Consider the following 17,165-nt stretch of genomic DNA (forward strand, 5'->3'; position numbering starts at 1 on the left):
CAGAGATGAGTGGATCTCTATGTTACAGCTCCTGACCTGATATCCAGCTGCTCAAACTGGCATTTCAGGCAGTTATTTACTTTCCTATCCCTGGCATCATTTTAACCTGTCTGCTTCGGTTTTTGAAGCACAGGGCGCTGAGGGTGGAAACACTGCATCCAGACACTGCACTGCTAACACAGCTGCAAGTCTTGTACCCTGTCCTGCTGGCTGCACAACAAAGTATAGCAATGATCCCCAGTCTCCAGGCCCCTGGTCACCTGAGTGAGGGAGCCCTCCTCCTGTTTAACCCAAACCACACAGACAGCACATCATCTACAGCTGGTGCTTTCATTCCCTGTAATGACAGCAACTTGGAGATTCACCCCTTTCTTGTTCCTCTGTATGGATGGGATGCTTTTGAGGCCACAAAGAGCAGCCACAACCCAATCTGTGTGCATGCTTTCCTTCCCTTTACCACAGGCAGAACTGCCATCTAACAGGAACCTGGAGATTAGGAGTAAAAACATCTATGCAAGTCATCATGTTCTGCAGACACGCACTATTCATCTCCTGAATGAACAAGATGTCAAACGTGTGAGGTATTTCACCAAAGCCAACATGTCCCGTCCTGCTCCTGCCCTGCTACAAGTTCACGTATGAGCTCAGAGGCAGGATCAGACCCCGAGCCCAACTTCCAGGTTCCTACCCTAACCAAACACTTGGGCTTCTTCCCCAGCAATGTGCCCTAGATGGGATTAAGTCAGATCCTACGTGTGTTTATTTGACTTTAACCAGAAAGTAAACCTCTTAAACGGCGCGGTAAAAAGCAGGAAATCCCTCCCATTGACTAAACATACAATCAAAGCCTCCAAAAGTTGATTAATTCTAATTTTTTCCCATAACCTGAGACTTCGAACAACCCATAGGAGAGCTCAGGCTGTACCAACCTTGTTTTTTTTGTCTTACACAACCACTGCAGGGCCTCAGCTCCCCTCAGGTATGGAGCCAGGTCTCACAAGGCCCTCCTAGGGACAATGCTGATGGGGGTACAAAGACAGGAGCAGAGCTGTCAGTCTGAGTCACAGCTCTGGTCTAGCTCATAGCACGACGACGCAACGTGCTCGAACCTCCTGTGTTTTACAGTACTGGGCTATGTGTAAAACGGTCATATTTTGCCACAGATTTTTTCTGTTCAATTACAGCTAACTTGTGAATCATGCAAGTGTTACTAATTTCTGGCATAAAACTAACGGGACAGCTGCGCATTGTCTGGAGAAGATATCAGGCTAAAAATAGATCAGACTTCAGATTAAAGCCTTCCCAAGGCAGACTGGTGGATGGAGCACAGTGAGCAGACTATGGTTACGCTCCTATTCTTAGATAGACAAAATCAGTTTTGTGCTCTGCAATTTTCAGTCCCCAGCGTCCCCACATATCCCGGCCAACAATTCCCAACATAAATTGATGCAAATTTACAGCACTTCTGGCATGTTTTCCTTCCGAAGGCATCCTATGTAGAAAAGCTAGAATAGCATAGGAGCAATCAGCTGTGTCCCTGCTTTGTGCCTGGCCTGCCCCATGCTGAGGTTTGGCACTTTGTAAATTTTCTGTCCTCAGAAGAGTTCTCTTTGTCAGGACACGGAGTGTTTAATGCGGTATGTTGTAACTATCCTAACAAATTCAGAAGCACATGAATGTCAAAGGCAACCCGGTTCCATCAAGCAAGCCAGAAGAATAAGGACTGAGATACAAGACTTAGCTGGTGAAACAAGGCAAAACAATCATCTGCTGCCAGGGCAGCAAGTACATCTAGCAGGGTACATCTCTAGATCAACATTAGGAAGCTCTTATCAGAGAGGGCCAGTGTCTGATGTCTTGTGATTTCGGCTGCAGATAACAGGACTTGGTAGCACAGCAAACATTGCTACTTTCAAAACCAAGCCAGTGGGTCTTTAAATGCAGCCCCCAAAATAGGAGGCATGGCAGGTGACAGACATCTCTATAACAGTGAAGGCAGGTGGCTGCTCCAAGCACAGCAAAACTGAGGTTTGCAAGGCACGCAGTGGAGTCCAGCAAAGAGATGAAAGGAAACCAACACAAACCAAAATGCAGCAAATTCCATTTAAACATAAGGAAGAGCTTTTCTTTGCTATGTTCAGAGGGTTGGTGGAACCTCCATCCTTGGAGTTATTCAAAATGTGACTGGACAAGGTGCTGACCCTGCCGTGGGCATGTAGGATGCTCTATGTGGTCTCCAGGTCTTCTGACCTCTGCCTTTCTGCGATGGCGACACAAAGGTTAAAGCTCGGTGCAGGACTCAGCACTGACTGAGCTCCTATCAGTTTCCAGAAAAGCCAATGCACTGACATCAGTAGAACTAATCCTGATTTTCATCTGTACAAAGATGGAGGAGAATCGCGCTGGTAAGCATGAAAGCCAAATTACGCAGGTGGAAGAATGAAAGACGCTCAGTGTGATGCATCTATGGAAACTTGCCACATTTCTGTCCCCAGGAAACCATGCCAAGACATCACTGATTACCACTGGTCCTCTTCCTTTTCCATAGTTCACTGTTAAAATCTCTGCCATCCAACGCAATTTCCTTTTTGCTGACAAAGTCCCACAGGCCTACGCTGTGTCTCACGTATCTCGTTGCGTTTAAAGGACTATGAGCAGATCTTTCTTGACTATGACAACAAAATACCTGATAGAAAAAAATCAAACAAGTACCAGCCTCTCTCCACGTAGCCTCCACTAGGACACTCAATTGGCCTGTAAGCTTCTGCACTGGGAGACTTCCCCTTGTGAGGTTAACAGCACTGTAAGCCAGGAGGTGAAAAGCAAAGACACTCACCCTGCCTATGAGGCCATCATGCAGCTTAGCCCCTCATGGGATGTCAGACCTATCCAACCTTACTCTGTGCAGATTTCTCTAGTGGTCTGTCTGGTTGTTAGCATGTACATTATGAACATGTGTAAAGGCATAGAGGCTCCTTGCCTTCCTCTGGATGCTCCTGGCGTAGCTGAAAGGGAATCTGAGGGTGCAAGAGTTAAATCTTCCCCCACCTCTGGAGGCAATGAGCATCACCTCTAAAGGAAGAGATCACTAGGAAGCTGTTTCATATGCACTAGTCAGGAACAACTCACGCAAGGGATGAACAGCCTCAGATCCAGCTAAAGGTCGGATGTGAACGCAGAGAAGCCAGGAATTTGCTGACCTCCCTGTCTCACTCCTCCCAGAACGGCCTGAGCTAACAGGAAGGAGAGAGGCTAGCTCATCTCTGAATCTTTCTCTTCGTTGTTTGGGTCTGTGTAGCTTCAGCTGGTTTGGAGGAGAAAATGTTCTGGGAACTTCTCATCAGATACAGTTCGCTTGATAGACAGCTAGAGATAAACCTTTCTTTTTTTTCTTTGCTGCGAAAGTTCAAGATAATGACATTGCCACAGAAAAATGCTTTTCTATTGCTCGGCAAATGGCAGACTTCACCCTTAAACTGCTTTCTGTCATGGCAATTGTAAAAGCGGCCTGCCTGGGAAAAATCAAAGGTCTCGATCTTCAAGTTGTTATTCTGCAACTGGATCCCTTGTGCTGACCTTCACTTTCAGACAGAAGTCACATGCAACTCTGAAACTCAGCAAAGGCACAGGGATCTCCAGCAGGATTACCATGGCTCTGGGCACCAAGAGGATGCTGACCACTGGCAAACAAAACATACTGCTTGTACTGTGTCAGGCATGAAAGACTGCTCATGCTGGCTCCCACTGCTACCTCTCTCATAGAGAAAAAGGATCTCACCAGGTACCCAAGACTTCAGCATGGTGATTAGCAGCTGGCCAGACAAGCCACTGTCCACAGTCTAAACTGGCACTCTTTCATTTAGGCAAATGAATCTCTCTGACTTTCAGATAGCTCCTTTTAAGAGGGCTGTGCCACACAGCCAGGCACTGACCTGCAGTGCAGAGCCCCTGGGCTACTAGTGATTCAAATTGCTGTGTACCAAACAAGGCCAATCCTCAGCACACTTACTGGTGTCCCACAGCAGCCTGGTAGCACAAATGCAGCCAGCCCAGCAGCATAAGCACTGTCTGGCCTTGGCTAGTGAAGCCAGAAAACCACATGATGCAGCCACACCACTTCCAGCTCTGGCACAGGCTCAGTCTGGGACGACTCGGAGCTCTGCACAACTGCTGCACTGTGCAATGAGACTGTGCTTTAAGGACCACCCCAGAACTTCAGCCCACAGCTTGCTGATGGGAGATAACGCCTGCAGAAGCATCCACATGGTCAGTTTTTATTCATCTTCTGGAACTATTTCATCCCAAACTCATTCCACTGTAACACGCTTGCTTACATGAAGACAAAGCTGACAAAAATCAACTCATAGGAGAACACCATTAAAGGATTCACAAGAGGGTAAAGGACTGTGCTGAAGTCTTCACAAAGTTATCTCACGTCCAGTGCAGGACCCCTTTTCCATCAGCAGACTTCTACAAAATAAATCAATGTGCAACAATTCCCTCTTTTACACAGCTCTTCAGATCACAACTGCTAGAATGCCAGTGGAAACAAGGAAGACACATAAAGATAGCACAGTGGGACAAATCCGTGGCTGATGCAATCAGAAAAACTCTCCTCAAGTCAGTAGAGGTAGGCTAATTTACATGCTGGTGTCTAACTCTGGATGATTAAGTACAGAGATGCTTTGCTGGGAAAGGGCAATCTCTCATTTGATCCTAAGTATCATCAATCATTAGATTGCAGATAACAACCAAGTTGAGTACATGTAAATTCTTCTCCAATCTGAAAAGCCCTCTGTCAGAGACTCTTCGTGGCCATTATTAAATGGCAGTTATAGTTCTAGCAGGACAGAAATAGTTCTTTCTCTTTTGGCAGATCTGCAGCCTTTGCTTCTCCCATGTCGTACAGATAAAAATAAGCCTTTAATGCTTCCATTCCTGGTTTTCCTGAAGAGCTGTAGGTCAGGAAAATAATGAACAATCGACTCGGTTCCAACAGCATAGTTCTGGGTTTTTTATATAATTGAGAAATAGAAGGAATAAAGCAGTCCACCCAGAGAAATAGCAGCAACGAGGCTGTCCAAATTCCCCAAAGAGCCTCATGACTGCATGGGATTTTTTAATACATCACTTCCTAAGTATCAAATCGTTGCACAGACACCAAAATACATGGGAATGCTTCCATTGGTTTTGATAACCTCAGCATGTAACGGTGCAGTTGAGCACTGACAGCCCAGCCCCAGGGCTGAGCCACGCACACACTGAGCACCAGCAGGGTGAGGTCCCCCCCAGCCTCGCCCTGACCAACCAGCCATGCCCGCTCCCCCATGGTAGCACTGGTATGTGAGCAATTTTTATGAGAGCTAGTTCAAGGTGCTCTTTGGGTGGAAACCTAACACTTGTCGTGCACTAGCAGTGCAAGCCTCATGGCTTATGGCTGCCAAAAAAAAAAGGGAGAGCTGCACAGACCCAGCCAGGTGGTTCCCAAGCCCTGCACACCCCAAGTCGACCGACCCCTGAAACCCAGGGGAAAGCAGCTCCCCTGGGAGACCACACAGCTCCTCAAATCACAGAGCTCCTCCAAGCACACCTGACAGCTGGAAGACATTCACTTCTCCGTACTGCAGCCCGGATAGCAACAAGATGTTTACATTCACACCCCAACAGGACTCCTTCTGCCATCTTACCTGTGTTTGACCTTGTTAGATAATACCTAACTCTGATTTCCCTAGCTTGTCCTCATTTTTTAAGACAAACTTCACTCGATAGTTTGGCTTCCTGATACAAGTGGAATACACAATGGACATTTGTTTCACCCACTTCTCTCAGAAAAGAAGGGAAAGTCCCTCTCACATGGAAAATAGCATCAAGTTTTTATCAGTGCTGGCTTTACCGTGATGATCTAAACTTCCTAAACAGCAACTTGATTTTATTTCTCCCTAAAGTGACTGAAATATTAGCCATATTCTAAGCAATGATGTCTAAAAATAATATCATTGAAGAATAATTCCAAAACTGTCTGCCCAGCAGAATTTAACAGGCAAAAGGCTTGTGATTATTATTCTTCTTGAGTCTTTGGAAGCATAAAGTGGATAAAATGACTCTTCCACTTTTCAGTAACCAGTACTGTTTCCACCCACCTTCAGAAACTCTCACTATTGCTACTGTATTCTAAGGGAATTCACATGCTGCAGGAGAGAGGTGTCTGGTGCTCTGACTTAGAATCGTGACAGACCCGAAAGAATGCGAGAGCATGAATCAGAGGGACAACCATGAGTTACAAACAAGAAAGGCTCCTGTTTTCTCAGAGATGACAGAATAAACAATGATCAGAAGGAAACTGGAGGATGTGACAGAAAAAAAAATGTGGTTAAAGTTTGAAAAATACCAGCCTAGACACAGAAGTTCATTTCTAAGATCCAGAGTCAATGCAAATACTTCAGAGATGCCTTTTGAATGACACGTTAAGTAGTCGTCTCCAGTTGCTGTCTGGGTTAGGCTTTTCAACAGAAGCAGGGAAAATTTTACTAGCAATTTCCTACTCTCGTTTGCTTATCCTGTGAAGATTCAGTTTCTGAATATTCAAGCTCACAGCATCTTCAACTAATTTGAATGGGAGGAGGATCAACTGGCAAGTCTGGAGGTACTCAGAGACCTGCCCTGTCACTGAAAAGGGCTCTGCACAAGGTCATGAATTTGAGCTCTGATTTTGGTTCAGGGTTTGACCTGAACAGTCTTGGGATGGAATTAACTTTATGTAACTTTATGTATCACATCTGGTCCACCCTACTTCTTTGCTTTGCCTCAATAACCCCTGAAAGAGATCAGCACCTCCAGGGGATAAGTTCCTATCACAGAGAGGTAGGCAAAGAGGGATAGGGCTCAGAAGTACCTGTGACTCACATGTGAAGATAGACCGGCAGCAGGAAAGGAGAGGTAAAGATTTGCTTAGGCAACAGACAAATACAGCCTGCAGATCTAACACAGGGTGGTGATTTCAGAACCCTAATCTAAAAGCACACATGGGTAAAGAAACCTGGCTGTGATATTCAGTCTGCATGTGTAATTCACGAGTGTCAACTCCTGGAACAGAACAAAAACTCTTGTAGTGGATGTATGAAATAAGCTGACCACAGAAAGCTTGTTCATAAATGCTTCCAGTTCATGCTTATACCCCTATGCTATAACACTTTGTAGCCATTGCAGATTCAACAAATTCACAAGTTATTAGAAACTTGTGACATCCTAGGTGACATAATATTCCATGGCAATCAATTCACAATGCCTGGCATATAGTAAAGTCACTGAAATTTGCTCACCCGCTGAGATGCCTGTGAGGAAGGCCGCCTGCCCATCTCCCTCATTTCCACCTTTTTCTTTCCACCTAGAATGCAAACACATCAAGATTAGGTCTCAAGTTTAAAGCCCCATATTTAACTGAAATATACACAACTAAACCACTGTAGTGCAGTTCCGTGCCTGATGTGAAATGGTATAACCCTTATACTCAGACAATGCCAGCACTGGCAGTTTAGCACCAGAAACAGATATTTAAGATTATCATCATCTGAATATATAACACTAACCTGCAACAGCTTTTGTCCATGAAGTTAGCACTTCATTAACCTGGCTTGCTAAGAAAACAAGGCTTATGTCAGTATATATAATCTATGTAAGTGGTTGTGTTGGACAGGAGCTTGTCTTCTGATTAATAACTCTTGTCCTTAATAGACAACTTCCATAAAATTTGATCGTGGGGTCCTAAACTGCCTCAGAGCTTCATGAAAGCAATTAGATGAAGCAGAAATATCCTGTTAATAGCCCCCTAGTGGAAAAGGTGTCAGTATGAGTTCACCCCTCATTAGTTATCAGAGATCTGCAAGAGAAAGACTTGAAGAGGTGGCCTCATAGGCAGCCCAGCTTCTTTATTCCACTGCCTGAGGATCTCAGGAATGCTATTTACCGTTTTGTCACTAGATGGTATTGTTCCACAGGCTATATCTGAGAGCCTCAAAGGTCAAACAGAGCATGGTACATCACAAGCTAGGTTTACTGAAGTGACAGAGGAGGTTCCTTTTGTGTATGTTCATGCATGCTTTCACATAGGAAAGTTACTTGCAAAATCAAACTGTAAGAGTTAAAGCTAAAAGAGCCTTGGTGAAATGTAGATAATGTAATGTGGTATTGATGAACTATGCATTTCCTCCGTATCTGAAAAAAACTGCTGAGATAAAGAGGTGGAAAGATATTGACATAAAATTGAATGTTTCTGTTAACAAACCAAGCATACACAAGAGGCCTTTTATTACAGGTCACTCTGATCTCATACAAAATTGAATTGGTCTGACAAACTGCTCGTCCATTTCAAAATAGCTGAGAAAATATAAATATTATGCTAAGAGATTAGCTGTGAACACAGGCTCCTTCAGTGTTGAAAATTAGCCTCTACCTGTATTTTGAAGGCAAGACGAAGATGTTTCAGTTCTCAGGCCTGGATGGGTATAACTTCTGTCCTTTCTGTACTCATCTGACTCTGCTCTGACAGGGAGAGGGTTGTTCTGCAATGCAAATAATCCTCTGAATTAACAGCATGACTTAAACATTATTCCCAGGAGGTAAATCTGCTGAGCTTATACTCAGCACTAAAAGAGATGAGATTTTCAAAACTCCTCAGCCTGCAGGCACTCCTAGTGCCGAGCCCACAGGCCTTTCAGAAGAGAGATTTACTGAGAAAGGCAGAAAACTCTGGCCCAAACAGTTTCCTGTCTTCAGGCAGCAGTTATGCTAGGGCTTGTTCTGGCACTTGCCACCTAAAATTAAATTGCCAAGTCTGAGCTGCTGGTGCAGGCTGCCCCTCTTGTTATTTTGGCTTAACTTGGTGTCTAATGATTGCCTGCTAAAGATGCCCCCTACACTAAGCACCAAGGTGGTCAAGAAACTGGGAACAATGCACAACTTTGGGATGGTTAGAGGCAGTGGAAGGAATCCCACCTGACTACACAGCAGAACGTGGCTTAGATCTGGGAAAGAAACACCAAATGGAAATGCAAAAGTCTGCAGTTTTCTCCAGTTCTGCATGTGTGTGCTGTGGCTCTCTGTATAATCACTGCCCTCTTCTGGGAGAACATATTAGGCTCAGTCAGCCAGTGGATGTGCTCAAAAGAAATTCACATTATGCTTATGGATTTGCAGTCTCAGTGCTCAGTGCACTGCAGCAATGCTGCCCTACACAAGCTTGTTAAGCTAGGATCCCGAGGAAATGCTTTTTTTTTCTTTTTTTTTTCCCCAGAGTGTTTTGCTATATGAACTACATTCCTCCAGGGAAAACTGAACAGAGTTATTTCCATACCTTAGTGCTCCCCTCCTCTTCCTCTTCATCACAGTCTAGCCCTTGATGGGAGATCTCAGTAGGGCTGTTCTTCTGGATCAGTTTGCTTTCAACTCTCCCCATTCTTTTGTTTTCAGTTGTTACTTTCACTTTCAAGGTGTGGAACCCAGTGGAGAAAGACCCTACTTTCAAGTTGACAGGATCACCATCAAACAATAGGTCACCAGATTTGTCATCTTTCTTAAAGCCAGGTGGTTGGTAATCGTCAGGAGTTACTACACAGAGAGAAAGAACCCGATGCTGTCAGAGAAACAAAGTTCCATCTCTCTTTAACCTGCTCTGTAAAAAACAAGTATCTACCAGTCTCCAAAAGCTACCAACAATGTGTTGGATGGTTATTTTTTTGGAGGGAAGAAGAGAGATTTCAAAGGAAAAAAAGGAACGGAGCAAATGTTATCAGGTGGCTGAAAGAAACAGCAACTTCAGGATGCTGAGATACCATCAATGAACACAACTTTCCAGATTACAACCCAACATACAGGAGGTGCATGTTCCTTAAGAAACAAGCAAACAAACAGTTAAGAAGGCTGTCCTTCCCACACTGCAAGGATTTTCAGCCTGTCTGCAAAGCATCTGCCATCCATGTGTGTCTAAAGGATTCACCTTTAGACATGTTTAGACGCCGTTTCTCACTGTATCAGCTAATAGATTCACCATCTCACTGCCATTTCACCTTTCTAAGGTTTATTAATTTCACAGGGCTCGTGATTATCACAGAAACTGATGGAAAGGGAAGCTCCCCTTGCAGCACACGCAGCTATCCACCTACCATCATTGTAATAGAGGAGCTTCATGGTCAGGGTAATGTCATTGGGAAGTGGGCCAAGGTTTTGCATTAACAGGTACAGCTTACGGATCAGGAGGCTGCTGGCTTGTTTCATGTCCTCGCTGCACACTCCATTCACAAAGTTGGTTTTGTTGCTACAATGGAAAGCAGAATAACAGAGTTGTTTTCCTCAGTCATGAATATTCAAGATCCAATTACAAATACAGTGCACCCACTGACTCTTCTCAAAGCGCCAGTGAGAAAGCTACAATGCCTTTATGTAACTTCCAGATAAACAGGGAAGTGAAACAGACTCCAGTGATGGAGTGGCATCAGGAAAACAACAGCTCTAAACGCAGTGGTATGGCATTTGCATTTGAAAAGACTTTGTAGTTGGGGCAATGGACCTCCATTATACAAATATCGTGACTCACTTGTTCGAACATGATTAAAATGGATCAAAGGACCATAAAACAAGTGCCTTTCACCTAAGCAATTCCAGGAATGAGAGGAATGAGGTGAAAATCCCATATAAAGCTGATTCATCACCGTGGCTATTTTCAAGTCCATTTTGCAGATTGAAGAGCAGTGAATTCCATGTTCTCACTTCAGTTTCATGTAAGAAAAACTAGCTCAGAAGAAGATTTTTCCAAAGTGACTAAGGGGCATTCCTCTCACCTCCTTCACCCATCCAAATGTCAGCTGGCTAGTCTAAGCAAGCAGTCTAGACTGAGATAACCGTGTAACAGAAGTGGGATGAATTGCCCTCTGGAGGAGTTCGTTTCTCTTGACTACAGAGGTTGATGAGATGAGCAGCTTAGATCAGACTGCGAACTGTAGCCAGCTGAAGGCAAAGTGGATGAATCACCAAGAGAGTGAGGAACTACACTTCCTTAACATTCAACAATAAAGGGCCTTAAAAAAAAAAACAAAAAAAAACAAAGTAGCTCCTCCACTATAAAATTGTATCTTTGGAAGACCACTGGCAGGTGGGTGACACCATAAATAGACTGCATGGCATCTAACAAAATCACCACAAACTGCTTCCAAAGTAACCAAACACAGTGGGGAGAACACCAGGGCTGAATATGACTAATAAAATCAATGGAAGACACAGCTTTGGCAAGATGGATTTCCCCTTGCAGACGGAGCATTTCAGTATGAAAACTGAGTGGCTGTTGAATAGTTTGTATTCCCAAGGTTATGTAGGTTATGGTTTGGTAAGCTCCAAGCTGCCAACAACAACACTCTTGTGCTGACCATACTGTATTATTAAATGGAATCTTGTGTGTTCTGGATTGCGTATCAGAAGTGAGAGGGCAAATGATGGCAACATCAAGGTGGAATAAAGAGAAACCAGGCCTTTTCTTCTACATCATCCTTACAAGTCTTGGGATTAGCAGAGTAGAAATCACAGAGGGAAGAGTACATACAAAAAGTCAAGGGAGTTCCATAGGAATTAACAGGCCAAGTTCTGGTTCAGTATGAGAATAACACTGGATTTGATGCAGGAATGTACCAAAAGGTAGGAACCAAGGAACTGAATGGCTGGGATCCATGGCCAGGAACTCCTCCAAAAATCAACCTAGAATAAGGCAGAGCTCATCCAGGAGAATGTTTTCCTTCGCCACTCATACCCAAGGATACAGACACATTCCTTGGGCAATGATTAGCTCCGGGTTGGCATGTGGCAATAAACCTTGCAGGTGCATAACAGTAGTTTTATCAACTGAAGGAGCTGACAGCAAAGATGACACAATACTTTGATCAATGCCAGGATGTCGGTTTACAAATGACTGCAGGTATGTACATGACCTGGAGATAGCAATGTCAGCCACTGGGGAAACAGAACAGAGCCACAGCTCAGGGAATCTGAGGCCACAATCTCTGAACCCTCAGCACAGTAGTGAGATTTTGAGGGAGCTGATTTAAACAGAACAGATATAAAGAGAAGCCCCTTCTTGATCAGTACTATGGACATCGATGGAGGCTGGGTTCTGCTGGGGGACTAGCTAATTATTTTTCCTTGTTTTGGTCATAGTTAATAGACTTTGACAGTATTAAGTTTAAACTAAACAGGATTTTGCCCTACTAAACACAGCTGTCAAATATCTAACAGCGCCAAGAAGATGTAAGATGCTGCCGCTTCCTGCCACAAGTTCTGTAGCATCAACACAGGCATGATCAGAGAAAGACCTCCCAGGCCACCCTCCTAGACTGCTCAAGCAGAACACATGCAAATACCAATGGATAAAAATACTGGGAGTGAGATCTTCATAAAAAGGATCAAACCTGGAACAGCTTCATATGAAAGCACAAGGCTCTCCTGTGAAACTGAAGAACACTGCTACTAGTTGAGATGGCAGCAAGCTCAAGAAATGTGCTGGTTTCTCCAGTGCTACGCTGACTTGGTGTGATTTCTATAAGTTCCTTTTCATCCAGTTCTGGTGCACTTTAAGTGCCTCACTGTGCTACATAACAGCGTTCCTATTCATCAGCGTGGACGTTTGTATCCTGTGGAGTGACTGTCCTCAACTCTGATGATATTTACAGCTGCTGAGCGACTCAGACATGCTATCATCATAAAGGGCAGCTTCTTCCTCAGGCTTCAGGAACACCTGACTTTCACAGTGCAGCTCTGAGAAATAAACCCAATCCATTACCTGATGATGTCCATCTCGGGCACCTCCTTTTTGTACTTGAACTTGAACTGATACAGTTCAGTGACTGTCTGGAGATTTAACAAGAGCATGAAAAGAAAGAAAAAAACAAACATAAAGATGTATACTGAACTTAGCAGGGTCCTCTCGTGACTTTATAAGAACACAGCATTAATTTAATGAGATGTTTACAGCTTAAGCTCCATTTCTGCTTGCATGAGTGTTGGTAGGTTTCCTTAACAACCACAACTTACCTAGCACTGAAATAATCACAAAAAATTGCAAACTTCCTGTCTCCTCCTCCTATTTCCTCTGTGGGCCTGACTCCCCAGCCCTGTTCTCTAATGAGACACCAGGGCCAGCCAACCTCACAACGTACAATATGTCCTCCCTTACTAAAAGGAAAAACATCAGGCTTCACCAGTGATGCAGTGTCACAGGGAAGCCTGGCCCAGAGTTCTGCACAGAGGCAAGAGCCTGCAGGACAGTTTCCACTAGAAATTCAAACTGTAATGTACAGGGAAAAGATCCTGAGTTTCACTGGTCTCAGAGTTCACTGAGAGATTAATAAGTATATATTTAGATAGCATCCCATGTAAAAGATTTGCAAGAAGACAATCATTAGGAAGAACAAACTTCAACACAAGAGAAAGGACACGCTGCAGCCCAATGTCATGTCTATCATTCACTTTTCTCAGAGGCAGCGAGGTTGACTGGGAGGAGTCAGGCTGAGCTCTTAACTCCCAAGTCTTCCTCAGAAATCCCAGCACTTCCTCCCTTCCTCCCCAGACACTGAGGTGCAGCGCAGCAAACTGCAATGCTGCAGGCAGATTCTGCAGCCATTCCTCACGTATGCTCTGTGGAGAATGAATGGATGCAGAGCCTCACTTATAGACTGTACTGCCAAGTCTGTTGCCACAGGCAAGGTGTAGACAAAACAGCAGAGGTGGCAATTCAGTGGAGAACACAGAAAGGATAAGCACATACACACACACTATGTAACACATACATCCCAGCTCCAAAGCGATTTGTAACTTCTGTCCTAAACCTCTTTGCATGGAAAAAAACAACAACAACAAAAACCCACAAAAAAAACCCAGATCTCTTTTCACTGCCCCTTTTAAAAAGATAATAAAAGAAAAATAGAAGAAAAGAAAGATTTTGAACTTCCCAGTTCTTCCCTCAGGGAAGCAAAACAAAATTGAGAACATGCCCATTAGTTGCCTGTTAACATCCCTGCCTGAGGCCCTAGATGGGCCCACAGCCTAGTGCCTGGTAGGAGTGTTTGATCACAATCCAGCTCACTGAGCTGTCATTCTTGAGCGAAGGCAGAAGAAGAGAAACCAGGTCACCAAGCAGCAGTGTCAGGGTTGAATTTAAGCCCACAAGTCTATTCTGAATAAAAATCTACTCACCCATGCCTTCAGTTGCCTCAAAGATTAATTAAGACTCTTTCTTACCTCCGGTTCCTCGGGATTGGTGTACATCTGTTGTAAAAAAGCACAGTGAGCACATTCTGCCCTTGGGTAACACGAACCAGTGCAAAACGACTATGAACAATGTTATTTCCAAGTTACAGCAGAGATTGTGCTATCTGTAACATGGGACTGGAGAAAGGAATGGCTGAGACACGATCTTCCTCTATCAGCAGTCCATACTTACCACTTCAAAGACAGGTAGAAGAGTCACCTGTGTAATTCTAGAGGAATGAGGTTAATTCCCATTCCAATCCTCACAGGTAACTATTGAAGCCTGAGATTTAAACGCTCAGATTATGCACACAATAGGTGCATAGAATGGCTATTGCTGCTTTACAAAGAACCGGGGCAAAAGACTCCCAGGGCAGCTGCTAGTGTGTGGTTATTAAAGCAAGAAAACACAGCAGCTTCCTTCTTCCAAGGACCAAGGCCAGAGTTTGCAGGAAGCAATGATAGGCAGCCCAGGAAAGTGTTTCTTGGACTTTAAGGATTCATGTAAGGCCTGAGAGTCAGAAGTCTGACATAGAGAAAATGTTCCCACGCAGCCTAGGAAGTTCATATTTACCATATTTAAGAAAGGTCATCGCTCTATTAAAAACCACATATATTTTGACTTCCCCTTATAAAAGGCATTTATGGTTTGACACAGCGTTGACTCCAAATGTCTGTCAAGCATGGTGGGAGAAGAAAAACGTCTTGTACTCATTTACTTACTGCTAGGACAGCAACATGGAGCTAAAGAGAGAGAGAACAAGAGAAGGCAGAACACAAAGTCAGTATCTATCCTTAATGAGCAAGGAAAAAATAAGCTATCAAAATCTAAGTGCCTACACACAGTGAGGGAATAGGTAGATTCAACAAACTGTGAGTCACTCATCCTTCTTTACGCAGATTCCTCAGTGCACAGCATCAGCAGCACCTAGTGGCCAGTTTACTTGGCTTTTCATGCACTTCCCCAAGAGAGCAACGACATGCTCAGACTTCCTTCCCCCTTGGGACTTCTTATAAACAAATATTCAGAGCCTATGTCAACTTAAAACACTTTCACAATAGCACCCATCCCTACCAAAGAATAATATTTGTTCACTGATACAAGACACATCAAAGGTGTTTAATTTATGCTACAGCAAGGAACTCTATATGGGAAAAGACATGAAAGCGATCCTAGAGCAGCCATTAAATACCTGCTTTTCTCTTAATCTTTGTCAAATAATAACAAAATGATGCCTCTCATAAATAGCAGAGGGCTACATACCTGCTAGAACTGTCAGCAAGCAAGAAACAGCTCACATTTTGCACTATCATAAGCACTGTGCCAGCTGTACTGATTTTAAGAGCACATGCAATCTGCAGTGCTGAAACTAACACAGCTTCATCTGATCTAGATGGGAGTTGATAAGCAGAGATGATAATTGGTTCTTTTTTTTCTATACAAAGCATTTTGCTGTGTGAGTGAGAGAATCAGCAAGAGATGTGATTACTTACTGGCTGGTTTTGTTCTGAAACCAGATGAACACATTACTTAATGAATTATTATATATATATATATCCATATATATGTATGTATATATATATGGATATATATATATATATAAAGGAATAAAATTGAAAACCAAGAGAAAGCTATGAGGGTTAGAGAAGATAAGAAAAAGGGCAAAGTATTGAGGAAAACAGATGAAAGAAAGCAGAAGCATGAAAGAATCTTTCTCAAGAAAACAGGCATGGAGATCAGGACCTGCAAGTTGTGACTGGCACTGTCTCTACTCAGGCACTGGAGAGTGCAAATGTAGAACACAGAGCTAAGGGGAATCCCTTCCAGGCTGCAGGTACCCATGCCATGTACAGGCAAGTCCAGAGAGCAGCAGTCAAGGTTTAGTTGGGCTCAAGGAATAAAATCCCAAATCTCAGGTTTGTGTTCTCTGGGCAGCCCCCCCCCTGACTCCACAGCTGTAAATGTGTGTATGCAAGATCACAGTGACACAAAGGAGGAATGAAAAGGCAGTTTTGTCCATATTTCTGAAGAGAATAACAGTCCATTAAAAAAAAACAAGAAAGAACTTACATACTGCTTCTCCAAAGCATCGAAACAACCTTGAATCCTGCCAAGGAAAAATGCTTTAGTGCTAACCAGCGATGTTTATCTCACAGTCTGTAAAAACACAACTCATCAGATACAGTTTAAAGTCCATCTTATTCTGGAATAAGACAGCACAGCCAGTAACATTTTGGTCTTGTAAAGTCCTTTTCAGGTCAGTCGTCAGAAAGATCCTGCCCAGCCTTCAAAAAGCATCTGTGTGTTGTTTATACATCCAGAGCCCGTAACCCTAGAGCCCACTTTAGCCCTGGCAGTGACAAGGACCTGAGGCCAAAGCTCAGAGCTCCATTTTGTCCCCCAGCTTGCTCTCCAGTGGCCCTTTTCCCAATGGCTGTGTACAGAACTTGGCTGAAACTTCAATCTGAACACAGCCTGACGTGTCTGGACTCATAAGTTTTTGCTATCTGATTTGCAGTACACTGCTAAGGATGTTCTCAAAGCAGTAGGTATTACTTGAGGCAGCAATGGTCAGATGTTTACTTATTGATCCCTTGCAACTGCATATCTCCTTATCAGTTCAGGCTCTGCTTGTTGGGAACATGCTAATTCTGAAATGCATCCGAAATAATATACAATACAACTGTAAGGTACCTAGACACACAATATTCAGGGAGGTAAAATGCTGTACTTGCTAAAAAAACAAGCTACAAGCATCACTATAAAAGTGAAACTGGAAAGTATGAGACAACAGCAGAATCAATCTCATGATTTTCCTTTACTCTCACTCCCTACCTACGCTGCCTGTGTGTGCTTTGGAGCCTGACCATGACCTCACCAA

General features: G+C 43.7%; 1 protein-coding gene across 16 annotated transcripts in view; it reads right to left on the minus strand.

Moving 5' to 3' along the window:
* HORMAD2 (HORMA domain containing 2) overlaps nt 1-17,165 on the minus strand; it is a 33,219-nt gene that overhangs the window by 3,938 nt on the left and 12,116 nt on the right. For 5 of the 16 annotated variants that reach the window (XM_085508741.1, XM_032447891.2, XM_015877996.3 and 2 more), the window contains exons 5-12: nt 16,355-16,391; nt 15,007-15,027; nt 14,275-14,301; nt 12,818-12,885; nt 10,158-10,309; nt 9,350-9,603; nt 8,450-8,558; nt 7,320-7,384 (exon numbers count right to left, since the gene is read on the minus strand). In XM_085508741.1, coding sequence (XP_085364867.1) covers nt 7,320-7,384; nt 8,450-8,558; nt 9,350-9,603; nt 10,158-10,309; nt 12,818-12,885; nt 14,275-14,301; nt 15,007-15,027; nt 16,355-16,391 — 733 coding nt within the window. The other 11 variants (XM_085508739.1, XM_085508738.1, XM_015877990.3 and 8 more) reach the window with 9 other exon arrangements.

Source organism: Coturnix japonica, chromosome 9 (assembly GCF_054131305.1).
Source record: "Coturnix japonica strain WE chromosome 9, WE-NBRP24, whole genome shotgun sequence".
NCBI lineage: Eukaryota > Metazoa > Chordata > Aves > Galliformes > Phasianidae > Coturnix > Coturnix japonica.